This window comes from Peromyscus californicus, unplaced genomic scaffold (assembly GCF_007827085.1).
Source record: "Peromyscus californicus insignis strain IS unplaced genomic scaffold, ASM782708v3 Scaffold_5__1_contigs__length_169319896, whole genome shotgun sequence".
Lineage (NCBI taxonomy): Eukaryota > Metazoa > Chordata > Mammalia > Rodentia > Cricetidae > Peromyscus > Peromyscus californicus.
This window is the reverse complement of record NW_026294573.1, coordinates 13,382,805-13,409,698: the sequence shown is the minus strand read 5'-3', so window position 1 is coordinate 13,409,698 and position 26,894 is coordinate 13,382,805. Positions and strand designations below refer to the sequence as shown.

The 26,894-nt window shown below is 53.6% G+C and overlaps 1 protein-coding gene and 1 non-coding gene across 2 annotated transcripts; both read right to left on the bottom strand.

Moving 5' to 3' along the window:
- Positions 1-2,389: 2,389 nt before the first annotated feature.
- Positions 2,390-26,894, bottom strand: Padi3 (peptidyl arginine deiminase 3). Its single transcript, XM_052717697.1, has 16 exons — positions 26,803-26,894; positions 18,846-19,026; positions 17,319-17,391; positions 16,169-16,230; positions 14,905-15,022; positions 14,077-14,202; positions 12,586-12,764; positions 12,105-12,208; positions 11,905-12,016; positions 10,215-10,322; positions 9,923-10,074; positions 8,592-8,736; positions 8,365-8,467; positions 5,677-5,756; positions 4,664-4,789; positions 2,390-2,623 (listed from the first exon to the last, which is right to left on the bottom strand). The coding sequence occupies exons 1-16, from the start codon at positions 26,892-26,894 to the stop codon at positions 2,390-2,392; spliced, it is 1,995 nt and encodes a 664-aa protein (XP_052573657.1).
- Positions 23,059-23,132, bottom strand: Trnaa-agc (transfer RNA alanine (anticodon AGC)). Its single transcript has one exon. It is a non-coding gene; the product is annotated as a tRNA-Ala (tRNA).

The window sequence follows — 26,894 nt, the reverse complement described above, 5'->3', positions numbered from 1 at the left end:
TGTAGACCTCACTGAGAAGCCCGCTCTGCCAGAAGCTTCTCCTTCCTGCCCGGCTACACTGTTCCCATCTCTATCACTGAGACAATGAATTGCTGTTCTCTCTGGACTTGCCCATCCCACACTTGGGGACATTTCACTTCCTGTGCCACTTCCTTGGAAGCCCATAACCACACCCACACTTTTGGGTGTCTTTTCGTTTTTTATTTAAAAAATGTATGTAAAAAACATATGTGAGCCCGGTGGTGGCATCGGATAACTTTAATCCCAGCCCTCGGGAGGCAGAGTGGATTTCCGGGACAACTTGCTCCACAGAGTGAGTTTCAGGGCAACCAGGGAGGCTACACAGAGAAACCTGTCTCAGGAAACCAAAAATAAGTATATGTACGTGTGTGTATCTGTGTATGTGTGTGTACTACATGTGTGCTGGGGCCCACAGAGCCCAGAAGGGGGCGTCAGATGCCCTGGAGCTAGAGTTACTAGACACAAGGTGGTAGGGAGGTGCTGGGAGTTAACCCCTGGTCCTCTGGAATAGCAGTAAGCACTCTTAAGCTGTGGAGCCATCGCCTCAGCCCTGGGCTGTGTTCCTGAGTCCCTCTCTTTCTCCTGACCCTTGTACTTTCAGCATGGAGTAAGGTTATCTTTAATAAAACCTCCAACTCCGTTTTATACTGACTACTTCTGAAATTCCTTTCTGCACCAAAGCCACAAATCCTGGTTTGATCTGAGCCAAGATCCTTAAAAATTAGGGGGACTCCTCAGGTTGTTGAGGGGGACAGTGTAGAGTTGTGTCTCTGTCCCTTTGCAACTGGCACTTCCAAGCACTCAGGAGTCCTACCCCAACAACGCACCTCCAGCCCCAACCCCAGCCCTAGCTTCAGCCCCCCCAGCCTCCAGCCCCAGCCTCCAGCCCCAGCCTCCAGCCCCAGCCTCAGCCCCAGCCCCAGCCTCAGCCCCAACCTCCAGCCCCAGCCCCAGTCCCAGCCTCAGTCCCAACCTCCAGCCCCAGCCTCCAGCCCCAGCCTCAGCCCCAACCTCCAGCCCCAGCCTCCAGCCCCAGTCCCAGCCCCAGCCCCAGCTCCAGCAGGCCTAGTTCCCAGCAGCTTGCTCAGTCCCTGAGTCCAGCATCCCACCCATAGGTTGCTTTTACTCATCTATATCATCGATGTGCCCATGAACCCCCAGTCTATCCTGTAGCCAAGACAAAGCACTCTTACCATATTACCCAAGTTGGGGTTATCAAGCCTCAAATTCCTAAGGAGCAGCCAGGCAAGCAAATATCTCAGTTGCAAGGAAACCCTCAATTTAATCACCAAAGAAAAGCCAGGTTAGACCCAGGGCATTTGTGCTTCTGCTGATTTATTGGCCTGCGGGGACCCACAGAACACACTTCCTGAGACAGCAAGCCCCTCCCCTCTCCCTGTATGTGGAGAGATTCAACTGTCCCACTGAGTTCTGCCTTGGTGGCACCCGTGGTGGGACTCCCTGGGCCTCTCCTACAGGATGGGTGTATTGGCAGACAGCACAGGGCTAGGCCAGCCAGCGGTCTCGTCTCCTGCAGAGCCCCCAGGCCAGTTGACCATCCTCCTCGAGAAGGTAGGGCAACCACAGTCAATCCTGCGCCTCAGGAAAGACACTCTTCACCCGGAATCCGGTCTTCCTGAGCTTCCACAGCTCTCCAAGTCACTTCACCTCCGAGAGGATTTGGACAACCAGATTCTCAAACGTCAGATGATGGGAGTGTGTGAGGCTAACCGTGATACCGGGCGTTCCCAAAGCATCTAGAGGCACCCATTGTGTGGCAGCTCAGGCTGGGTGGGACAGAGGCAGGTCCTGGCCAAGAGCTTGCAGTGGGAATGATGGTCACACTTTGACCTAAATGAACCCCTAGGTGCTTCCTGGGGTATGGGGTGGGTAGAATCTTTCTTGTCTTGTGTGGAATAGTCTGACTTTACAATCATCTCCTGAAGGACAGGAGGCAATTGACCAAAACAAAACCCTGGGAGCCTTCCACCATAGGAAGCACAGACCAAGCTGCTGACCATGTACCAATGCTTCTAGACACTCAAGTGGATTCACCCACAGAGGAATTCTGGACTGTGTGGGGATGGTATTTAGGGGTGTCCCATGGGTCATGTTGATCTACATGAGAGTCCATTAACTCGAGGCCCTTCTTTGGGGGGCACCAAGAGGATTCATGCCTGGGAACTGAATGGGCTGCAGATGAGTGCAGACACTTGAAGAGAAAGGCTTCTGAGGGGAATGGGTCACCCTGGGCATTCCATCTAGAAACTGGGAGTCTCTTGGTGCTTGTTGCTCAGGGGTCTGTCTCAGTCTCCATCTCCTGGGCAGATGCCCCATTCCAGGGGAAGAATGGGGGATGGGTGGTGGCTCAGGGTATCATATGCCACCACTTGAAGGCAAAGGGTTCCCGGCGCACATTGGTGCCACAGTGAACTTCTCCGTGCAGCATGTGGTAGGGTGTGAAGTCATCGATGAAGGTACAGTGCAGACCCAGCGGCTCCAGCAGGGAGCGCACCTTCTCCTCCAGGCAGCAGCGGCCATTAATGATGGGCCCGAAGGGCTTGGGGATGCCCAGGTGCTTGCCCAGCACCAGCATGTTCACCTGTGAGAAAGTGGGGACCCAGATCAGATCAGAGGTGGGACTTCCACATCACCTTCCCACCCTGGAAGCCCCAGGAGAATCTGGGGTCATCTCCAGGCAGCCTTGAATATATCTGCTCTCTCATTCCTGTGTGGTGGTACCTGGAGAGAGCCAGTGAATCCGACACCTGCAGAAGGATCTGCAGAGCCCAGCCCTGTGATGTCCCCAGCCACTGCCCTCCTCATTGGTGGACTGTGGTGGCTGCCCTGTTTGTGCAACAGAAAGCCAACCTCCTAGGTCATCTCTGATTGGACCAAGTTAAACAGCTGACCAAGATGAGCTAATCAGATTCTCTCTTCCAGAAAGCATTGACATGGGGAGCATCTCAGTTTTTGTCTACACAGGTGCTGAAGCTCATGGCCATGTTCATTGTGGTGGTTTGAATGAGAATGGTCCCCATAGCCTCATATATATGAATGCTTGGTCTCCAGCTGGTGGAACTGTTTGGGAAGGATTAAGAAATATGGCCTTGTTGGAGGAGGTGTGTCACTCAGGGTGGGTTTTTGTTTTTGTTTTGTTTTGTTTTGTTTTAAGATTTATTTATTTATTATGTATAGTGTTCTGTGTGCATATATGCCTGCAGGCCAGAAAGAGGGTGCCAGATCTCATTACAGATGGTTGTGAGCCATCATATGGTTGCTGGGAATTGAACTCAGGACCTCTGGAAGAGCAGCCATTGCTCTTAACTGCTGAGCCACCTCTCCAGGCCCTGGGGTGGGTTTTGAGGTTTCAAAAAGCCCACACCATTCCCAGTTAACACTATCTGCCTTGCACTTGTGGATCAGATGTAAGCTTTCAGTTACTGTTGCAACGCCATGCCTGTCAGCCTCCTGCTTCGTCCCTCATCGTGGAGGTCAGAGACTCACTCTCTAAAACTCTAAGCTCCCATGAAATGTTTTCTTCTATACGTGGCCTTGGTCATGGTGCTCTGTCACAACAGTAGAAAAGTAACAAAGACATCCATATCTGTCTGCAGAGCAGCGGAGGAGGGAGAGGCAGAGAAGGGGAACAAACCGAGGCAGAGATGTGGACACAGAAATGAGAGAGCTCCAGGCCACCCTCAGATGTCACAGTGTCCTTGTGTCAAATCTCTATCAGGCTGAGCCAGCTCGGGTGGGCCTCTGCTTCAGGCCAACACGAGAACCTCAACCCTTGCATAAGCTTCCGGGAACGTGTGGACTAATTACAGGACACCCCAAGCAAACAGGAAGGAAGGGGAGTGGAGGGAGGCTTTGCAAGCAAGGACCAGAAGCCAGAGAGGGAAGCAAAGGAGGACTGGGTTAGGGTTAGTGGATACAGGCTCTGAGGATGGCGGGTGGAGAGAGCAGCTGGTGACCAGCAACAGCGGCCCCCTGGCCTGTGTTAGAAGGCAGCCACACTCCATGACCCTCCCTTAGACCCCCTCAGTCAGGACACCTGAGGGAGCTCCAGGTGTTGGGTGTTTGAGATGGACACTCAAGGCTTAGAGACAGCAGCGGCAAAGCCATAGTTCCATTAAAAACACGTCTTCCACTAAGCCCTCTGGGATCTACACTCCTATCTTAGGTTGGCTGCACTTTGTCATGTCTGTGATCTGACCCCTTATCCCCTCACCCTACAGAGCAGATGGCTGGGACACGCCCTCAGAGCGGTGAGGACAGTGTCCCCTCAATGGAGAACAGGGACCATTCTTGGCCATCTCTCTTCCCCATGGGACATCTGGTTCTGTGTGGGGTCACGGCAGCAGAATCAGGGCTGACCCCTCGGCTCCTGGGTGACGTCATGTGTTCTGCACACACGATCCTATATGTAACTTTTCTTCATGTCACAGATGTGAACGAGGTCCCTTTCTCCATGGGCAGCCACAGGAAGCCACAATGTCAGCCTGGGCATCCTAGGACCCCGATTCTCCTCACCACCACCCCCTGGTCACGGCAGTTCCACACATGAAGGCAATCGAATGTCTTCCCCCAGAACTGAGATTCAGAGCCTCGTCCGAGGAAGCCCAGGTGAGGAACTCACCAAGTCGGGGAAGAAAGCCACGGCCTTCCTCCTCTCAGTCTTGAAGAGCTGCGGGATGTCAATGATGTCGCAGTCCGTCAGGCCCAGCTCCCTCTTCAGCACCTCACGGTTCCAGTCAATACAGCTCTGCAGGTGGGCAAGGGACCACACTGGAGAGACCTTGCCAGTGGGGCTGAGGAAGGGGCTCAAGTGTCCACCAGCAACTATACAAACCCCACCTGCCTAGATCCCTCCCTCCCATGTCCTGCCCATCTGTCGGAGCAAACTCCATCCCAGACCCCCAACTTAGGGGATCTCATTCAATACATGGTTTAAGATTTATGTTATCAGTGTGTGTGTGTGTGTGTGTGTGTGTGTGTGTGTGTGTGTGTGTGTGTGTGTGTGTGTGCCTGTGCAGTACCCTTCGAGGCCAGAAGAGGGCATCGGTCATCGGTTCCCCAGGCCAAAGGTATATTCATAATTTTGACTTCCCCAAGTTCTTCAGTTCTATGCCTATGACCACCCTGCTCTGGGCTGTTGGCGCCACAAGCTTGCTGTTATTCCCACGTCTCCTTTCACTCCACATCCAACAGTGCCATCTCAGTCTGTCCCCATCTGCCCCTCCTCATCACCTTCGTCGCCTCCCCTTGAAGGCTGCCCCTGGGCTGGTGGGCTGCGGTGCCTTTGCCCACTGATGTATCCCCTCCTTCTCCTGTCTGTCTTCACACAGTCCTACCTTCAGGGACTTAACGGGCCATACCTTTGCTATAGACGCTGACATCCTTCCTGGGGTTGGGGTTGAGTTATACCTATCTCATTGCTTACAGCCCTGGGTGCTCATGGCACTGCCTGTATTTTTCAGATGCACAGGGCTCACACCCTTCCCCCAGGTTGAAGGAGGGTCTAGGCCTGTTTCAACCTGACTGACTTTTGGTGAACTGTGGGTCCCAGATTCATGCCCTGGCCCTGACCCCAGCCCTGACCCTAGCCTCATCCACACCCATGTCCCACCCACAGCCCCATGGCCTGTGTACCTGTGCAAACTTATTAAAGTTGATGAGGTTCTGGTTGGAAAGGACCTGATTGATGGAGATGGTCTTGACCCGCCTGTCACCTGTGAAAGAGACAGAGAGGCCTGGGGGTGCTAGCACAAGGCTGTGAGGGCCTCCCGCTCTGGAGACCAGAGGCCGAGTTCACAGCTGCTGGTCTGGCTGAGTCAGTGGCTCCTAGCCTCTCCTGGGCAGGGGGTGGGCAGCATCTATGGGAGCTCGGCCTAGCCAATGGGCACATCTGGAGGAAGAAGAGGGATTGGAGGAGTCTGGCTGCCAGGGTACAATGACCTGTGGACTTTTATTTGAGTTCACTGGAGGTGACTAATTGGGGTTAGCAGTTGCCCCGGGCACCTGTAGTGATTCCTCTTTCTCCAGTTCCTGGGGAGAAGCTGGGTGTGTTGACGTCCCTCACCCCAGGGCTGGGGTTTATGGGTTCTCTAGGTAGTGAACCAGCCCGTCCCAGGAGGTCCTAGGAGTCCAATACCAACAGGCTTTGGCTTGCCTTTTAGGAGTGACTTCAGGCCTGGCTTTCCAGCCTGCCCAATAGAGATCATGGAGACAGGGCTGGCCAGGGGAGCGGAGTTTGCAGCCCACCCTGCTGCCAGCTAACCAAACCCTGACCATGAGGCCGAAAGAAGGCTCCTCCGAGGCCAGTGCCTCATTCCCCTGTATCTGCTAGGGGTGCGTCATTACCACCACCTGGACAGACGAGGGGACTGAGGCTCTGAGTGTTCAGGTGACTCACGGTCATACAGCAAGGGACTGGGGAGCCCTGGGAGCTGGGGCTCACAAAGGGCTTCTAGACCCTCCTTTAATCTGAGAAAACGAAGGGTGTGAGCCATGTGCATCTGAGGGTTAGGAGGGGCAGAAGAGGGCACCTTTGACCTACCTACACACACAACTGTAGGTCCCATGTCCCCACCTGGAGGCGGACAGCCTCATTACAGGCCAGCTCTGTGGCATCCTTTGTGAGGTGCTGGGGCCAGTACCTTCTCCCTCTGAGCCTCAACTAAAAGCAGTTTCCCCTCACCATCACCACCACCACCCTGCAACCCCCCCACCCCGCTCCCACCAGGGGCCTGTCAGGGTCATCAGGATAATGACTGTGATACCTCAACCCTGGGGCCTGACACTCCTAGGCTCTTAATAAGCCACAACAGCCTGGAGTGTCTGCGACTGGGGGATGTGGCTGCTGCATATGGCTGACACTGGCAAGCCCCTCTACTGCCCTTCCCAGCTGGGCAGGACGGACTAACTCTGGCTCACCTATTGCTCACTGTAAAAACAGTCCCCAGGGAATGATGGAGAACCACTCCTCCCTGTCCCTGCCTTTAAGGTTGTTTTTGTTTTGGCTTCAAAGAAACCTCACTAAGGTCTCTTTGGAGCAATAGCTTAGGGAGCAGACTCGCTGTTTTATTTTCTGGGCCCCAGTGCTGTCCTTGGAGCAGGGAGACCAAACAAGCCGAGCAGGGGACTTGGAAGCAGGTTCGGTCCAGGACGTTCTCTACTTCCTGTGTGGCCAAGGAAATCTAGGACTTTGGTGTCCAGAAGGGCTTTATTTTATTTTAGTTATTTTTGGGTTTTTTTTGAGCCAGGCGCTCACTCTGTAGCACAGGCTAGCCTCACGGCTGTACTTATCCTGACCCCATCCTGAGTGCTGGGGCTACAGGCCTGCACCATGCCTGGCTATAATCCAGCCAGCTCTGCCCATCCAAACTGTTCCACTGAATCACGAGAGCACAGGCTCCTCATTCAAATATGGTGGGAAAAGCCTCACTAAACACACGTAAATAGAAGATACTTCTCCCACAGTCTCTCTTGACTCATCACAGTGTTCAAACTTCGTTATTTGACGGGGTATCCATGGGGGCAGTGTGGACCTTCACAACCCTGAGGCCTGGCTCTGATGTGTCTGCATGAGAGACAGACTGTGCTGGCATGGGGTGACTCAATGAACCCGGCACCTTCCTTTCTACAGGCTCCCCACCTCAAGCAGCCACCATTGGAGGTGGCCAGAGTGCCACAGCCTCCTGGCAAAGATGTGCTGGCAAGAGGCTCCTCCCACCAAGTTGCCCTTCAGCTGCCCCTGAAGGGCAGAGGCAGTAGATACCAGGCTGTGGGTTCCTCCCCAAACCCAGGCCTGTCGCAGGCGGGGGCGCAACTACATCCTATGATAACCAGGGGTAGAAGGCATGGGAGCCGCAGCTTCAGATGGCAAGGTAGAGGGTGGCAGAGAGGGTGGCAGAGAGGGTGGCAGAGGGCCCCTCCGAGAGAGACAGAAAGCTACTGATGGAGGTTCTCGGTCCCTAGCAGCTTTGTAGACCTGTTAGACATCACTTAAAAAAATCATCTGAACTGCAAACCAGCGACCAAAGAACACTAAACCTGGGCCCTGGGACCTTTGGAGCGGAGGCATGATGGGACATCCCTGGGCACACCTGGTCCTCACCTTCTTCTCCATGCCCTCTGCCCTGCACCTGCCTTAGCCCTGCCCCCACCACAGGCAGTGGTCACCCGTGACACAGGGTGTGCCATTTCAGGAAGAAGCAGTCCTGAATTTTGAAGGTACCACTTGGCTTTAAAATGCTCATTCCTTTCTAAAGTCATGGGGTGCTCAACTCAGGAGAGAGGCAATATGCTTCTTTGGGGGGACTTGGCATCTTTACTCACCAATGACCCCCTCAAAAAGGAGGGACCTGCCGTGACCCCACTTCTGTTTTTCCTGGAACAGCCTGAAGCAGGCAGCGGGGCTGGCCAGGAGGAGCCGGAAGCCCTGTGTGGAGAGAGCAGTCACAGCTGAACTCATGGCCTTATGTGTCCACCAGGCCGCCCCCCCTCCCCGCTCAGCCCCACTTCCAAACTCTCAAGGCCGCCAAGACACGCCCACAAGTCTTTACCTTCCTGTCTGGTGCGGGCACGAAGCTCAGAAACTCATCCACATGGCCCACAGCAAGCCAGTCCACAAAGAGCTCCACCAGGGGCTGCACCTTCTGGGCATGGAGGAAGTCTCGTACCACCCGGGTGACTCTGCGGCCTCTCGACCTGGGCCGGGGTTAGGAGAAGACACCAGACTTAACATACGCTCTAGGAGAAATGGAATGGCCAGACGGCTGCTCTTCCCAGTATCTGACTCCAAAGGCTCGCAGGCATAGGGGCACAGACCTAGCATTCCAGCATTGGGAAGTTGAGGCAGCAGAGTGGAAGTTCAAGGCTAGCCCAGGATTTATAGTGAGTTCCAGGCCAGCCTGAGCTACACAGCAAGACTTTAATCTCAAAGCAACATATTACTTTATAAACAGGAAAGATAGTAAGTGTATTTTAATATTCCACTCAGGGTGTGTTCCGACGAACCCACTTTGCACGAGCTAGTCACGGTGAGAACGCGCACCGCACAGGTGGGTCCTCAGAACCGTGTTCTCCAGGACACGGAACCACCCCACCCCCGCCCTTGTCTTGGGTCGCCCATAGCCGAGCAGCTCTTCCTGGAGTTAGTTTACACTGCTCTTGCAGCCTCAGTTTCCCAGATGTCAGCGGGAGAGGTCAACAAGGTCGCCCCAGCGGATCTCACAGCCCTGATCTTTCTGTTCATGCGTTTACAACTTTCCTTCTGCCTTCTGGAAAAATACCCACAGCACGGCCTCAACGTCTTCTCTCCAGCTTGACCCTGGACTCATCTATTACTTGATCTCATCTGTTCTGGTGGCTTTGCTTGGCTGACTGTAAATATTACTGTCCTTTTCCATCATCAACCTGTGTAACATGTAGAATGCCGTGTGTGTGTGTGTGTGTGTGTGTGTGTGTGTGTGTGTGTGTGTGTACATTAAGGCTACTGCCATCTTAACTCACATTTTCCTTATTTCCTCTCCTGCTCTCAGAAAAAGATCCGACGTTAGTCATTTCCACCATAGTATGAACAAGGTTTGACTGAAACACTGTTTTTCTCTATGCTCTCAGCTGCTACCTTATATGTACCGTATGTTTATTTCACAATCAGAGGAGCTCAGTCTAGCTAGAATGTACTGTGTGTGTGACTCAGCCTCTCTGGGCCCCCTTATAAAAGGAAAGGGTTGGACTTAATGACATCTTCAGTCCCTGCTCACTCTGGCCTGCTTGTCAGGTACTGTCTGACTTCCCAGGGTAAGTAAGCACAGGCAATCTAGAGAGTAGCCCCCCGCCCCCTCCCTGCTCTCCATCCCCACCACCACCATTACCACTCAGGGCCTCTCACCCAGGCAGGTTGCCCCCAATGAGGATCCTCCCCAAGGGGTACTCCTTCCCATTGGCCACCACCGGTGGGCTGACCTCCAGGTTGCCAAAGGAGTCCAGGCCACTCACAGAATTGTCTCGCGGTTCCCGAGTCACATAGCCGAAATCTAGACCCTGGTAGGGGAAACTGAGTCAGGCAGGGGCAAAGTACTAGGAAGAGACTGAACTCCTGTGCTACTCCCTGTATACCTGGGTGTCCCTGGGGATGTGTCATCTCAGTCCCCAGGGCTGCACTGCGCCCCGCCCCCACTCACCAGGATCCTTTTGTAAGGAAAGCCCTGTAGTTCCCCATTCCTCGGGGAATCAAAGACCACAGGCAAGGTCTTGTGTGGCGCCTGCGAGTAGCCCAGCTCCATCTCATCCTGCAGACGGGGAGAGAGACCATGGCTGTGGACAGTCCAGCAGCGCCCCCAAGTGCTGGTCACTGAGCTCTTGGGGAGGGCAGCTCCTAGGTGTGGGTCATTCTCTGCCCTTTGAGGTGGGGGAGCCAGCAAAGAGAAGGGGGTGGGGCTTGGTTACCTGTGAGAGTCACATAAGAATACAGGAGACACAGACCTTGGGGCGTGCCTGTGCTGGGGCAGGGCAGGGTGGGTACAGAGAGAGACACAGCACGGCCCGAGTTCTACACACAGGCCACCCATTGAGCATGTACCCACTCCTATGGCTTCCATACTTGGTTGTGAAGGGCTGGCAGCCCTGCTGAGGGACCTGAGACAGGGATGCCCCCTCCTCAGAGCTCTTAAGAAAACGTTGGCCCCAAATCCACAATGGCACAGCCAGTGAGAGACCTGCAGTGTGCCACGCCCTGAGCTCTTTGTGAACCAACTCCATCAGTCTCCATGACTCATGCATAGAAGATATTATCACTCATACGATACATCAAGGCAGAGAGGAACAGAGAAGGCTAGCTGTTTGTCCAAGGGCACACAGCCTGCCTATGACAAGAACCTAAACTCCAGCTGTCTCACCTCAGGATCCTTCCCAGAGTCCCCTCACGGGACTAAACCTAACCTCTAGCTGAACTGGAAGCTCCTGTACAGCTTGGCATTCAAGGCTTTTCACCTCAGCCCAGTCCCACTGCCCTGGCCCAGGAAGCAAATTAGTTTCAATCTTCTGCCTCTTGCCTCTGGGCCTTGGCATTTTGCTGGTCCTCTGTCAGGACCTCCCCATCCCATCCCACCTGATGATTGGCAGTCCAAGTCCCAGCCTTTGTCAGAACAGTGGCCGGGTGTTCATTGCTTGAGCTCATCAGTAAATACCCAGGTGTGATTGCAAGAGGCCAGAGAAGATGAAGTGATGCTGTGCAGGGCCTGTGGGGGAAGTGCCTGGGAAACAGCCGTGAATATTCCCCACACTCCCAGTCTGTGGGATCTAGTTCAGCTCACACAGAGGCCCCTTCCCTGGCTCCTCCCTCCTGGCCTTTTCCTTGGAAGATCCTACCCCAGGGCTCTCCCCCAGAAGCCTCACCCCTTGGAGCCCCCCCCCATCCATCCATTCCCCCAGCAGAAACAGTAAGCCTTCTTCCCGTCCCCTCTGGCACTCTGGTACCCCCTTATATCCCGGACTCTAGGGGTTCTGAAACAGTCATTAACCACAGTGGGGCTTTCCAGTCCCGTGCTGTTGACGCGTTGGACCAGATTATTCCCTGGAGGACTTACCTTGGCACTGGAGTTTTAGCAACATTGTGGGACTCTAGGTCTTTAGGCCAATCCCTTTCCCCACCCTGTGTGACAACCACAATGTCTCCAGATGCTACCTAATGTTCCCTTGAGGGACAAACTGCCTCTCAGTCCAGCTGTGGGCTGGGAGTGTGTGGCTTCTGCCACCTTACCTAGAGGTAAGAGAAATTTTGGAATGAGGACTCTGGAGTCAGGGAGCCCTAGGTCCTCCTGGGTATTTCCTTGCAGGATGCTATCCTAGTGGGCCGCCTGTGACGCTGCTTACCTGGATCCAGCGGTCATTGCGGTTCTCTGCCTGAGGACAGACGGTGAGTTTGCAGCCTGCCTTCCTGGCCAGCTCCTCCACAGCTTCCACAAAACACATGTTATTCCTCACCCTGTAAGCAACCCCGGAGGAAGGAGGAACTCAGAGCCAGGGCCCAGGAACAGAGCCGACGCCAAGGCTAGGACTCCACCCAGACTCACCGGCACACGTACACCTCCAGGGGCGGTTGGGTGCTGGGCGTCATGATCCAGGGCGCCACCCGGAACACCACAGTGTCAGTGAAGATTGGGGTCTCGGAGAAGTCCTTCACAGGAGGGCCAAGACAAAGAGTGTTGGACTCAAGAGTCCCATGGTTGGACAAGACTTCTGGTTCTCTGAAGCCCCTCCCCTAGGGTTCTCAAAAATCCCCTAGTTTGGGCTATGGATGTAGCTCCTCTGGAAGAGTGCTGGGATCTATCCCCACCATTGTATAAAAGGGGGCATGGCAGTGCAAGCCTAAAATCCTAGCACTCAGGAGGCAGAGACAGGAGGATTAGAAGTTCAAGGTTATCTTTGGTTATGTAGTGAGTTTAAGATCAAGTTGGCTACAAGAGACCCTGTAGCAGAGTAGTGAGGGAGTGTGAGGCCTTTAATTACATCTGCCAAGCACATTCGTCTCGCCCTCTGCCGGGCTACCCTTACCTCATTGGAGTCATCCAGCAGGGTGACGTGGAAGGAGATGAGCCCTGGGAAGCCCGCATCAGGGAAGGAGAGGCCTTCCACAAAGAAGCGCTCCTCATCGCCGTTGAGGCGGGGTACCTCGTAGGACACCCTGTCTGGGCCCAGAACACACCTATAGGCCTCACAGGAATCCTCGGGACCTATGAAAAGAGGAGTGGTCGTGACTCTTGGGCCGCTCAGGGAATGTGAAGATCTCAGGAGAGTTGAGCAGTCTCACCCAGGTGCAAGGCAAACAGCCCTTCAAAGGAGCCCTTCCTCTCCTACCCCCAGCAAAGGAGAAATGAGGCACAGCCCCAATGGACATGGCGGAGAAGGACTCTCTTTTCTAAGAGACAAGTGATGTTTACCCTAACCCAGCATGCTGCCTCTGGCCATCTTTCCAACAAGAAAATGCAGATGGGGCTGGAGAGATGGCTCAGTGGTCAAGAGTGCTTGCTGCTCTTGCAGAGGACTTGGGGTTCAATTCCCTGCACCCATGTTGGAAGGCTCATAACCACCTGTAACTTCAGCTCCAGGGGATCTGATACCCTCTCTTGGCCTCCATGAGCACCTGCACACGTGTGCAATACCCTTCCCCCATGTACATAAAAATAAATCTAAAATTATGAATGCAAATTGCATTAAGCAGCTCCACAACCAGGTGGTAGTGGTGGTGCACATCTTTAATCCCAGCACTTGGGATTCAGATCCCAGAGGATCTCTGAATTCAACGATGCCAGCCTGGTCTACAGAGTGAGTCCCAGGAAAGTGAGGGCTATACAGAAAAATCTTGTCTCTAAAAACCAAAACCAAACCAAACCAAACAAACAAAAACCCACTTCAGGGTCTTATAGAGAAGCCCATTCTACAGGCTGCAAAGATGATGGCTCAATTGATAAAGTTCTTTTTTTAATATATATAATTTATTTGTATTTTATGTACATTGGTGTTTCGCCTACATGTATGTCTGTGTGAGGGTGTCGGATCCCCTGGCACAGGAGTTACAGACAGTTGTGAGCTGCCATGTGGGTGCTGGGAATTGAACTCAGGTCCTCTGGAAGAGCAGGCAGTGCTCTTAACCACTGAGCCATCTCTCCAGCCCCTGAAAAAGTTCTTGATGTGCAAGCATGAGAACATACCTAAGTTCTGTGCCCAAAACTCAGGTTTAAAAACCTGGTGAGGAAATCTGACTTAGAAACAAAACAAGACCGTACCTGAGGAATGATACTCGAGGTTGTCCTCTGGGCTCCATAACACACACCCACACCCACACCCACACCCACACCCACACCCACACCCACACCCACACACACACAGAGGCACACACTAAATAAACAAACAAACAAACAAACAGCCTGCACTTCTGATTGCTCTGACACCAGGGCATCGCCAGAACCTGAGCTGAGATGCACATCTGCCCACGGCAGGGAGACAGAGGAGGCTTCCCTGGTTGGGTGCCCAGTATACACTTACCACAGACATGGAAGACTCGTGCCCGCTCCGCATCACAGCTGGAGGTGTGGAGGATAAGTTTGTGGTCATCAAAGAGGGCTTCAGGTCCCTGGGTCCGGAGGACCATGATGGACATGTCTTCCAGATCTGTGGAGCCAGAGAGAGGGGGTTGACGGCAGCTCCACCCAGGCACTGGGTGTCAGGTTTTGGGGATCCCAGCCTCAGCTTGGGGAGATATTCGAATCCACTGATGTGAACCAGAGAGGCATGTGTGCACATGTAACACTGCCCTACTCCATGCCCTCTTTGTGGGCCCACATTTCCTCATGTGCCCAGAGCAGAGTTGAAAGCCATATGGGCATCTTACTGGGCAAGCCATGCCCATTTCCATCTCCAGGGGATGTCCGCTTTAGAAGGCAGCTCTTGTGAGCACAATGCAGGGCCTCACTCCAACACAGACAGAGATCCAGTGGGAAGGGGTCTGGATGTGGGGCTGGCAGTCCACAGGCTGGGTGTGCAGTTAGGGGGACCCCCCTGCCTTGTGAGTCTCAGCCCTCTCCTCTCTAAACTGGGGTAGCAACCCTCACCCCCTTGGATGATTAAAGAAAGATCTGAGGGAAGGGCCTTGCACACAGTAGGTGCTCAAACAATGCTAGCAGCCCCTTCTCTCCTGCAGGAAGCACTGGGGACTGCAGAGAGGCAGCCTGGGCTGGGTTCTGAAGAATCTCATGGTGAACACTGACCCTCCCCTGCCCACCTTCAGAGCCCCTCCCGGGGGTAGAAACCCCTGTGGGGTAACTGAGGAGGGACCCTGGGTACCCAGAGACTGGGCTGCCACAGCATGCTCACCTTGCAGGCAGCTCACATGTTGGTCACAGCTATCTTGGGCATCACAGTCCACATCATCCCGATCACAGTTCACCAGCAGGATGGCTCCATACCCATCAGGCCCCCACACCCACTGCCTCTGTCAATGAGAAAACACAGCTGGCCACAGGGGCTCCAGACAGACCCAGGACAGGCCTCCTGCTCAGTACTTCCGGGTCAGCCTCCTGAGCCTTCACCTATCCTGTGAGACGTCCACTTCCACTGAAGCAGCTCCTGCTCCAGAAACATCAACGGCACCCTAGTGCTTACACCGTCAAGTCCAGTCCATAAGGCTGTCCATCAGGGCTGGCTGTGAGCTGCCCCCCGGCCACGGCCCTCTTTCTTTATGGGTAACTTCTTGACCCCTCTCTCATTCCTCCAGCTTAGGTCCTGTTCTGGTTAATGGAATCCCTCCCCCACCCAGCTAAGGCATTCCCGGAAGTCCTCCTTGCCATTCCAGCCAACTTGGCTCCGTCTAAACCCCCAATGCATTAGCACTACCAAGACCGCATCAAAGACCTTTAATAGTGTCTTGTTCAGTGGGCTGCTCTTTCTGCCCAGATCTGGATCCTCACATTTACTACCTGTAGGACAAATCCACTCAGTGCCTGTTTTTATCAATAAAGTTTTATCAGAACAGAGTTCCATGATCAGTTTATGCTTTAACTGGCTGTTTCAAAGTAGTATAGGCCACAAGGCCTGAAGCACTCACAACCTGGCTCTTATTTATTTATTTATTTGTTTGTTTGTTTGTTTGTTTGTTTATTTATTCATTCATTCATTCATTTATCTATCTATCTATCTATCTATCTATCTAGTTAGTTAGCTAGTTAGTTAGTTAGTTGTTTTGGGGGATAATGTTTCTCTGTGTAGCCCTAGCTGTTCTGGAACTCGCTCTGTAGACCAGGCTGTCCTTGAACTCAGAGATCCACCTGCTTCTGACCCGAGGGCTAGGACCAAAGGCATGCTTGACAAAGCTTTTATTTATTTATTAAGTTTCATAACCATTGCCCTACTTTATACACCTAGAACTTTCTTCTCCTTAATCAAGGATAGCTCAGGACTGGGAACCCATCTTATGGTCCCATTTGCTGATGACTCCCGCCATGCCTGGTACTTATCAGGCTACCTCAACCTCGAGTCAACTGGGAGGAAGTAGGGGCATTCATATGGTCTCACCCCTCTGACCTGGAGCACAGGGACTCCACACCTGCCACCCCCGTCTAAGGCTCAACCAGAAGCCCACCTTATCCACGAAGCTCCTGTCCTGTCGGCCCTCACAATTCACGTCACAGTCCAGGGTGATGTCTGTTGGGAGGCAGCAGCAGGTGAGTCCTCATGATAGACCATGGTGTCCATCTCAGTCCTCTGGGGCCAGGTAGATGGGTGCCATCCCCCAGGAGACACCCAGGGGTTGGGGCCCTGGAACTTCCCATCCTTGGGCAAGGGGAGCGGCTTTGGGGAGGAAGGAGGGTTGGAGCAAAGAATAGACCAAAGGTTGCCCCTGCAGGAAGCTTTCCTTGAACGTAACATGTCCTGAAACCCCAGAACCTTTGCTGTGTGGGGCACAGTAGCACCGAGTCCAGGTGGCTGGGGACAGTCTCCATGGGAGGGGGAAACAGGAGAACCCTAGAGTCTTGCTGGCTAGCCAGGCTGGCTGAATCATTGAGCTCCAGGTTCATGGAGAAACCCTACCTTAAAAAATAAAACGGAAGCCAGGTGTGATGGCGCACGCCTTTAATCCCACCACTGGGGGGCAGAGGCAGGTGGATCTCTGTGAGTTCCAGGCCAGCCTGATCTACATAGCTAGTTCTAGGCTAGCCAGGGCTACATAGTAAGGCCCTGTCTCAAAAACAAAAGCAAAAATCACTTCACGCACCCAACTGTGCACATTAAATGCAGTTAACAAACCAAGTACTTGACACCGCAATCACTGAATCCAGGGTGGGGACATGGTCAGCTTGCAGAGCCACCCCACCCAGTGACCCTGACACTGTCTTCTTCTGTGATCATCTTCTGTATGGTTTATAATCAGGCACATGGAGCAAAGCATGTAGTCTATCGGTTTTCTGTGGCTGCAATCCCTCCACACCTGTTCTTCCGTGAAGGGCTCCTTCCACCCACGTAGTGCTTGTGAAAGTCCACCATCTTGTCACAGTGATTGGAGAATAAAATTACCCAAGCTCTCTTGCGCCCCCCCCGGCCCCCCAGTGCTTGCATCTGATCCCCTAAGCATTGTAAGCCCTGCGCTTTAGCGTGCATGTGTCCCTGGGGCCAAACTCTGCTTGCAAAGACAGGGAGGGTATTCTACTGCAGAGCTGCATGGCCAGCTCCTAACAGTTCATCGGCAGTCCTCACAGGGCTCCCGGCCACACCCTCAGCCCTGCCCAGCTTACCCACACAGGTGAGGTAGAGCACAGCATAGGCCAGGGGCAACTGCTCATGGCTGGAGTGGTAGGCTATCTGAACCTGCAGAGAGACATGCTCAGTGTCACCTATACGGCATATGGAGAGTCCCATGGGACCTGGTGGGCAGGGACAGGACCCTCAGCCATCTCTGTCCCTGTGCCAGCTCCCCTTTGAGCTCCTCAGAGTCATTGATTCCTATCCCTGGGCATATCTGTAAGTGGGCACCATTTGTTCTGGGTTGGTGGGGATCTGGGTTCTGGTCCTACCAACAGGTACCTGGGCTTGAGTCCAGCATCTCTTGGCCAAGGACAATGCCTGTCTGAGCTGCCTCAGTTTCCCCAGCCTTTCTGACCAGAGCTGAAGATACTTTGAGGTTGGGACCTACACGGGCCCGCATTTTGCAGGTAAGAAAACTCAAGAGCCCTGCTTTGACCCGCCTGTGTTTGCCCCTCACTGGTCACAGAAGCACACTGCCTATGGGCTCTGTGGGGTGGCCTGGTCTCAGGTCTCACACTTGCCCATCATGACTCTCCTGAGACAGTTTCTGACCTGCGCTGGGCCTCAAATCCTCAACCATAAAGTGGGGGGATAATAATGGTTTCAACCCTGTCGGGGGGGTTACAGCCAGGTGGATTAAAGGGGCAGAGCATGTGGGGGTTCATCATAGCTGGCCCAGGCCCAGCTCCCAGCCACCATTAAGGGTGAGGACAGAGGTGGCCATGTTGGGAAGCCTTAGTTTCTCCCTCTGAAAAAAGGGTTCATTGAGCTTAGGGCAGATTCAGAGGGGAGATGGGAAGAATAGGCGAGAGGGAGCCAGATGTGCGGGAATTCTTCTGTTCCCTGGCTGGGTGGGTCCCCTGACAGTTACTCGGTGCCCCACAAAGGGGAGGGGGTCAGCCCACGATATAGGAGCTACCCAGGGCTTAGTAATGGTCAGTGCTTCTTAAAGGGCTAGCTCCCCAAAACCTTGCCCTTGATGCAAGAATGTCTCCCTCATGATAGGTCCTGGTCCCCATCAGTCCTTCAAAGAAATATCATCAGTCACCAGCTCAAAGGCCACCCATTTCTTCTGTGTTTTAAATCTCTCCTATCTTTTAAAAGGGGACAAGAAGAAGGTGGATGGGAGGGAGGTGAGACCCATCAGGGAACTGGCAACTCCTGGGCATCAGTTTCCCTCCCCATCCCTGCCCTCTCCTCCATCCAGAGCAGCAGAAACCCCCAACCAAGCCCTTCCTTACAGATGGGGAAACTGAGGTCCAACACAGCAGGACTACGCTAACTCCTCCCCTCATGGGGGCTGGTTAAGCCAGAGAAGACGCTCAGTCAGGACCCATCCCCACCCCACCCTGGGAGCAGGACTGGAGTGGCCCCACCCTACAGATTGACACACGGAGGTCTGAGGACATATAGCCTGGACTTGTAAGTTGTAGAATTGAGATTCACACCCAGCTGCTCCTCCATGGAGCTGTGGCACTCTACAGAAAGATGGGATGCAGGACCAGGGGTGCGCTCACATGACTGTCGTTGAGGTGATTGCTCGGGGAGTTCATGACCACGATGATTTCCAGCCCCTCACTGAAGCACCACCGCCTGGTGTCAGCTCGCTCTCGGCTCCTCTCCATGCTGGGGGACACGTAGATGTCCACGCCAGGCGTTCCATAGACCTCAAACATGGCTGTGCCCTCAGGAACCGACCTGAGTAGAGCAGGGGAGCATGGGCAACGTGAGCGGAGCTTACTTAGACCTGTGAGCTAGTCAAGACTCACCCCTCCTCCAGGAAGCCTTCCCCAACTACCCAGGCAGCTCGCAGCAGGCTCTGGGAAGCAGAACCCAAGCAGGTAACCACAAACTCATGCACTCTCTTGTGCCTAAGTGCTGAGATCCAGTATCTTACTTTCATCCAGCTTATTTGGTGCTGGTGATCCTGCACACACACACACACACACACACACACACACACACACACACACACACACCTATGCACGGCAGGAAGACTCAGAGAGATGGATGAATCAGAAAGACAGACATGGACTGGGCACAGTGGTGCACACTTTTATTTAATCCCAGCACTTGGGAGGCAGAGACAGGTGGATCTCTGTGAGTTTGAGGCCAGCCTGGTCTACAGAGATAGTTCCAGGACAGCCAGAACTACATAGTGAGACCCTGTCTCAAAAAAAACCAAAACAACAGTTAAAAAAAAAAAAAGGCAGACATAGGTAGGCACTTGAGCCAGGGAAGAAGTTCTCTCTCTTGCACCCCAGGGAGCACCCCACTCTCAGAGGCAGCTGGCTTCCAGTAACCCAGGAAGCTGGTCAGATTTCTAAGCAGGCCTACCACCATGCTTGGTCCTGGATCTGCCACGGAGGGCCAAGGTGCCTTGACACCTTCCTGGTGTGAAGCCCTTTGGCTCAGAGGCCCCGGTCGACTCAGCCCAGCACCCCTGGGCTCTTCCCGAGGCCACCCTATGAGCCCCTAGGGAAGCTGGAGACAGTCTGGCTAGGAGGACCACACAAAGGTGGTGGCTGCCGCCTCAGCAGAGTCGAGGGCCCAGTGATGCCATGGCCGCAGTCAGCAGTCAGGTGGATATCGAGCTGGGTCCCGTTTCAGTCAGCTGACCTTGACTAAATCACCTAGAGCGTGGGATAATGACACACACTTGGCCAGCCTCTTGGGAAATCAGGAGACTCAAGTGTATTAATAGCCATGAGAAGCTTGGAACACCCCTGGCCAGGATAAGGAAGGTGCTATTAAGATGAATTATGGTGGAGGCTGCAGGAGAGTGGAGACAGCTCGGATGGCGAGCTGGGGTGACTGAGATGCATCCGAGGGAAAGGGGGTTCATGCTGCAGCTTCAGGAGGTCAGCGTTAGACTGTGATGGCTTGAGTCCCATTTTACCCACAGGAAGTGCAGAACCGGCGATGGTTCTGGAGAGGAGTGGTGTGGCAAGGTGATTAAACCCATGGTCCCTGCAGTCTGGAAGCCTGCGTTCAAATCCCAGTGCGCTCCTCACACCTGGAGGATGATAGGGCCTCCTCAGCAGCCCACTCTGTCATCCAGTTGGGATGACAAGGAGCTGGAAGGAGTGGGTGCGGCTGTAAAGCACTCAGAATGAGTGCAAGTCATAACTGTTGTTTTTCTGTCGACTTAGCGGCTGTACCCGAGCCCCAAAGCCCTGTAGTCAGCACCCTGATGCTCAGACGGAGGCCTGGAGGGATTTCCAGTCCACTGGCACTGGTTCAGCTGCAGCCACCAAATATAGGTTTTAACTAAGTCTCTTATTCTATTTACTAATAAAGACTCAGGAGTCAGATGTTGGGGTGAAAACCTGCTAGATCAGAGAGACCGAGAAGCAACCAGCTGACCTTCCTTTTTGACCAGAGACCCAGGAAGAGAGGCATCTCTCTCCCCGTCCAAAACCAAAAAAGACCAAGAATCTCCAAGTCCCTCCCTACTCCTTCCTGTGAGGCTCTCTATCCATATTCCTGGGTCCTCCATCCTCTCTATGGCCAATTCTTGTCCAGTAGTCTCTGACTCTGCCCCCGGATCCAAGGTTAATTTTATTAACAGTTTCGGAGTTTCACAGTGCCATCAAATAGCCCTCAACACGTAACCTTATTTTACTGCTAGGGAAACTGAGGCAGCTAGAAAGTAAAACCCCAGATCCCCATCCAGGGCTGATGCCCCAGCATGGAAGCTGTGTGTTGTGACGGCCAAGGTGGCTACTGGAAGGAGATCCCTGTTCCTGGAAGTTAGGAAGTGCCTAGAACCTCTCTGGGGCAACACTCTTCTTTGGGCCAGGCCGCCAGGACAGACAGGGAGGCAAATCCCACACCCTAGCTTCCAGATGGCTCTAGGCCGTTCTCCTAACCCAACTGGGCCTGTTCACAGCCATCCCAGGTAGCCTGAGTGCATAGTGGCTGTAAACACAGCAAGATGACCAGCCTTGCAGGAACCAAGGCATGTTTTCTGGGACATGGAACATCTGGAGCTAAAACCTAGGCAGGGTCTGGTGAGATGGCTCTGTCGGTAAAGGCGCTTTCCACCAGGATTGATGACGTGAGTTTGATCCTTGGATCTACATGGTAGAAAGAGAACTGACTCTTCTTAAATATTGTCCTCTGACCTCCACCTGTACTCTATGTTACCCCCACCATGCACAAATAAATAAATAAATGTAATTTTATATATATATATATATATATATATATATATATATATATATATACACACATACACACATACACACACACATACTTAAAAACTGAGCGGTCCTTGAAAATGGGGACAGCTCATTTATCCCACAGGATGGCCAGTCCCTGGAACCCTGTGGACAAAGCTCCCAGTGCCAGCGGCGCTGCAGGGACCTGGTCATCAAGCCCTTCTGATGGCTACTGATGCCTAAGCCTCATGGCAAAGGGACTGCTTAGAAATGCTGGCCCTAAGTCCCTGTCGGGAACACGAGGATGACTTGGGCGAGACTATCCCATCCTGGGAACTCTCAGCCTCTGTGCCCTTGTCCCCCCTGGCCACAGTGAGGATGACACTGGTGACTTTGGCAAATGACGCTGTCCCCGTATGACATGCACTCTATCATCTCACTTTGGGGAAACTGAGGCTCAGGGGTGACTTGTCCAAAGTCAAGCAGTTGCTAACTGACAACTTCATGTCCTGCAGCTTAGCTGTGCTGTCCTTACTCCCAGGCAAAGCCGACCTGATGCCTCCCTCTTGGGCTATGGTTCTGGCCTCCAAAACAAGACTGCTGATGAAAGGTTTCAGTGGCTAAGACAGAAACAGAAAACGGAAAAAACCAAAACCAACCAAACCAGACAAGGTCTCCTCAGCGCTGGCCCGTGGGGACGGAGATCACAGTCCAAACAGCACAGGCTCTGAGTGGCAGTTTCATTTAACAAGGGCCCCAGATCCCCCTACCATACCAGCTTTGCTCACAGAACTAGGGCCAGGAAACTCTGGGCCCATCGGACCCCACATCGTACCCACCCTGCTCTGGTCCTGGACAGTGGTGGTCACGCTGACCCTTCTCCAAAGACTGAGTGGCTCTGAGACCCCTGACTCAGCTCTTTGCGCAGATACTCAGAACCCCTGTGTCAGAACTGCCATGTGGACAGAGGAGCTTGCCCTGTTGGTCCAGGAGGCTCTGAGGTCTCAGAGCAGAGCTCTTTTTCTTTCTCTTTCTTTCTTTCTTTCTTTCTTTCTTTCTTTCTTTCTTTCTTTCTTTCTTTCTTTCTTTCTTTCTTTCTTCCTTCCTTCCTTTCTCCCTCCTTCCCTCCCTCCCTCCCTCCCTCCCTCCCTCCCTTCCTTCCTTCCTTCCTTTCTAGAGGTTTATTTATTTAGTATGTATACAGTGTTCTGCCTGCAGATCCCATTATGTTTGGTCATGAGCCACCATGTGGTTGCTGGGAATTGAACTCAGGTCCTCTGGAAGAGCAGCCAGTGCTCTTAACTGCTGAGCCATCTCTCCAGCCCCAAAAGGCACTTTCTATGCCAAACCCTTCTGGTGTCTTCCAGGAAACTGAGGCCCAGGAAAGAGGAGCCAGTAGCTCAGGATGGCACAGCCTTGGAGACACCTGGGACCCAAACTCAGGGCTCCTTCCTGGCTCCACTGGGCAGCTCACCGGTGCCATGAGTTGTCTGCCCTCCCAACATGCCTCTCAACAAAGGAACGGGGTCAGCTTTTTGTTTTGTTTTGTTTTGTTTGTTTGTTTTGTTTTGGGAGCTGAGAATCGAACCCAGGGCCTTGTGCTTGCTAGGCAAGCGCTCTACCACTGAGCTAAATCCCCAACCCTTTTTGTTTGTTTTTTAAGAGACCCAAACTGCAACAGGGGTAGGGTAGGGTGGGGTGGGGTGGGATGGGGTGGGGAGATGCTGGTCATGAAACCCAGAACCCCAAACACACTAAGCATGTGCTTTTCCACTATAAGGCACCCCAGCCACACCCCACATGAGCTAGCCTAGTCAACACTTTTTGTTTTGTTTTGGATAGGGTCTCATTTTTTGACAGGGTCTCATATAGGCCAGGCTGGCCTTGAATTTACGGAGCCAAGGATGATCTTGAACTTCTGAATCTCTTGTCTCTACCTCCAAAGTGCTGGGATTACCGTCCTAAGCCACCATATCTGCTGGTTTTTAATGGTACTAGGAATTAAACCCACAGCCCCATCCATGCTAAGTAAGCCTTATATTAACGTCTGTCAACTGAGCGCCATCCCGGCAGTACTTTTTAAAGGTCCCACATGACTCAAAGATGCAGCAGGGGTAGAGACACCACCGCAGAGAAGAGGGTGCCACCTCACTAGCAGGTGTGGTCACTTAAGAGACACTTGCTGGTAGAGAACAGGCTCCTTGGGGAAGCCCAGGGCAGCTTCCTGTTGATGGAGACCTCCCTAGTGGATCTCAGTCACGGCCTCCCCACCCTCTGGCTTTTCCAAGTGCTGCTTCTGGGGCTCTCTCCAAGGTAACTGAGAGCTACCTGAAGGTCAAGGTGCCTGGGCTGGTTCAGGAGAGGCCAAGAAGCATGCAGCCACCTATGGATCCTGCCCCACCACAGCCGTACAGCCCAGACCTGACTCTACCTGAATACAAGTGGGGCCCTGATGTCCCACCAGCCTCTCAGGACCCTTGGTACTAGGTCACCATCCCCAGTCATCATGGGCTGTTTAGGTCCCAAGACCTGGTTTCTATCTTAGTTCACTTTCTATATCTGGGTAAGTCCTTTCACCCACCAGGCCTCAGTTTCCCTGTTTAGAAGAAGGGGTGGGTGCGCCCCAGAGGCCACTACTGGACTGGCCTGGGGACTGTTTTCCACACTCATACGTGATATGTCATAAAGATGTCAGCTTCCCAGACAAGGAGCCCCAGGAGCAGCCCCAGGGGACAGACATCTAGAAGTGAGTCACATGGTAGGGGAACGGCTGATGGCTGCTTTCATTCTGTCTTCCCGCCTCACTGCAGCTGGCAGCTGTGGTCCCAGGTAAGCCCACTCCCTGTTCCAGAACGTCCTCTTCCCAGTGTGAACCAATCTTTCCTTCTCTGCCTCCAAGGCTGAAGTCTCATCTCAGCCTTACACCTCAGCGGACACCTCAGCCCTGAGAAGGGTCCTCGTGAGGATCCTGTGCTTCACAGCATAGAACGGGTCAGCCTCATGGTCCTGAGCCTCACCACACACATGTGAAACGGAGATGAATAAGTATAAACGAGGCCTGGAGTCTTGCCTTCCTCCCCTGGCTGCTCAGGAGCTGCTCCTACCTCATCCTTCAGGCTCCTCCTCCAGGAAGCCCACTCTGATTGCTCACATCATGCTGATTCCTTTTCCATCTCCCGGTAGGGCTCAGGAGCTGTGTCTTAGCCAGCTGGTACATGGCAGGTTTGGGAACACTTGAGACTTTCCTCAGGATCGGTGCACAGCCATAAAATGATGGCGACAATAATGATGGTGATAGAGAACATAATAAAATGTTCTCTGCATGCTAGCATTGGCTCTGCAGCCTATATTCTGCATAAATCTATGCCCTCCTCCTGGTGTCTCCTGAAGGAAGGACCAAACAGTTCAGACAGCCTCCTGCCTCTCTACCAACTGGCTGTGTGACCTTTGACAGGTTGGTTAACTCTCTGGGTCTCGCTTTCCTCATCTATGAAGTGGTGGGGACAGCCTACACCCTTTGGCTGTGGTAAGCTCGTTATTTGGGTAAAGTAAGTAGGATGGTGCAGGCCACTGAAAGCCTGGTGCCCACTCACATCACTGGCCCACCACTTTGCAGAGCTAGAAGCAGACCCCACTGGACAGCAGCCTGGTCTATGCTAGAACTCCTCCCCCAGGCAGGAACAGAGCCTTCCACTTCTTAGAGTCCCTGGGGCCAGGCACACACTCATGCTCAAAGACCATGATGAGTGGGTGACTCCATTTCCCAGGGTGACTGGCTATCAGGGTGAGTGGACATCTTGGAAGACACCAAAGCCCTGCCACCACCCATGGCTGTCCCACCCCCAGTCCTCTAGGTGAATCCCCACCATTGCTCTGTATCACTCAAGTCGCCCGCAACCAGCTGCCTGCCTCTCACCCAGCCCATCCCCCATCCTAGAAGGTACCTCTGAGGGGAGGAGAAGAAGCCTCCCCAGCTCCCTGGACGGGTCAAACCGGAGCCATATCCACCCAACGGGCACAAGGCAGCCCGGCAGTGAGTCACCCCCATGGGCACGCAGCCCTGGAGCAGGCTGTGGCGCCAGGGAGCATCCACCCCCCTCCTGTCCTGCCTGATTTGTTGGAGGCCACAGACTCCCCTCTGCACATCTCACAGCCCACCTACCCTCAGCCAGGCTTTAGCTCCTGGGATGCAGTGCATCCAGACTTGGTTATTTCCTGTGAGAGGCAACTCACTCCCTCTCTTCCACACCTGGGACCTCTTTGCTTCCAACTGAGTTCACCCCCGCCCCTTTAAATTCTTAGTTCTAGACACTTGTTCTCAAAGGGTGTGAAACTTTGGCATATCTGACAATATCTAGAGACATTTTTGGCTGACCCAGGAGGGGTGGGAGCATCATTGGCCCCTGGTAAGTGGAGGCCAAGGATGACCCTCACGGTGTTACAGTGTGGCGTTGTCCCACAAGGACTTCTGGTGTCCCAGTGCTGAAGCCAAGTCAAAGAAGAGGGTAGGGAGGTCTGAGAGGTGGCACTCTGATCCCAGCATCCTTGGAATCTGTCCCCAGTTCAGCCTCAGAGATGGGACTCAAAAGCCTAAGAAGCCAGACTTGCTCCTACACCCCCTACCCAAACCACCCTGGAGTGTAGAGGCTCAGCCTGGCACCCAGCAGGCACAGTGTGTGGGTGGCAAAGAGCTGGTGACGGTAGATCTGAAGCCCTGGTGATCCAGCGGCTGAGCAGCTGGATGTGACGTCCTCAGTGAGTCTGCAGTGGGCTTCAAGCCCAGCTTTGCCTCCCGGGGACTGTGTGACCTGGGCCAGTGGCTCGCCATCTCTGTGCCTGCACTTGCACACAGTGGCCAACATCGTGTGAGATGGCATTAAACCTCAGGGCTCTTGTCAGGGTGGCATTTGAGAAGTCTGACCAGCTCTGGGGACAGAGCGTGGCACCTTGGGCAGATGTGGCCGTTTAAGAAATGACTTAATTCTCCCCATGCCCATAAACCCAGGACAAGGGGACACATCCCTTCCTTGCCTTGTGGGCCATAGACAGACTGCCCAGGCTCTCCTGAGCATCCCTGAAGAGAGACATGAGCCCACGGCCCCCGAACCCTCTAAGCTCAGCTCTGCATGTCTCACCTCCCTGGTTCAAGAACCCTGCTTGGAACCTAGCTGACATCAGCAGGAACCCAAGCCTCCCCGTGTTCTAAGGTTAAGGCTAGGGACTAGGCAGCCAGGCCCAGCCTGAGCCCCGAGGAATACCCACACAGCTCCTACGGCATGAAGAACCCAGACCCTCCAAGGCCAGCTCTTACCCATAAATGTCCACGATGGTCTCAACACCTGCCACACACACAGCGCTGGTAGGGTGTTCCAGGGACACACGCACAATCCTCTGCAGAGACAT

Excerpts from the sequence above, each read along its gene's own strand:
- Padi3 (XM_052717697.1), bottom strand. The coding sequence starts at position 26,894 with ATGTCTCTGCAGAGGATTGTGCGTGTGTCCCTGGAACACCCTACCAGC. Across the intron at positions 15,023-16,168 it reads ACAGGAGCTTCGTGGATAAG|AGGCAGTGGGTGTGGGGGCC; the intron begins GTGGGCTTCTGG and ends TCTCATTGACAG. Across the intron at positions 10,075-10,214 it reads TTCCTTACAAAAGGATCCTG|GGTCTAGATTTCGGCTATGT; the intron begins GTGAGTGGGGGC and ends TTCCCCTACCAG.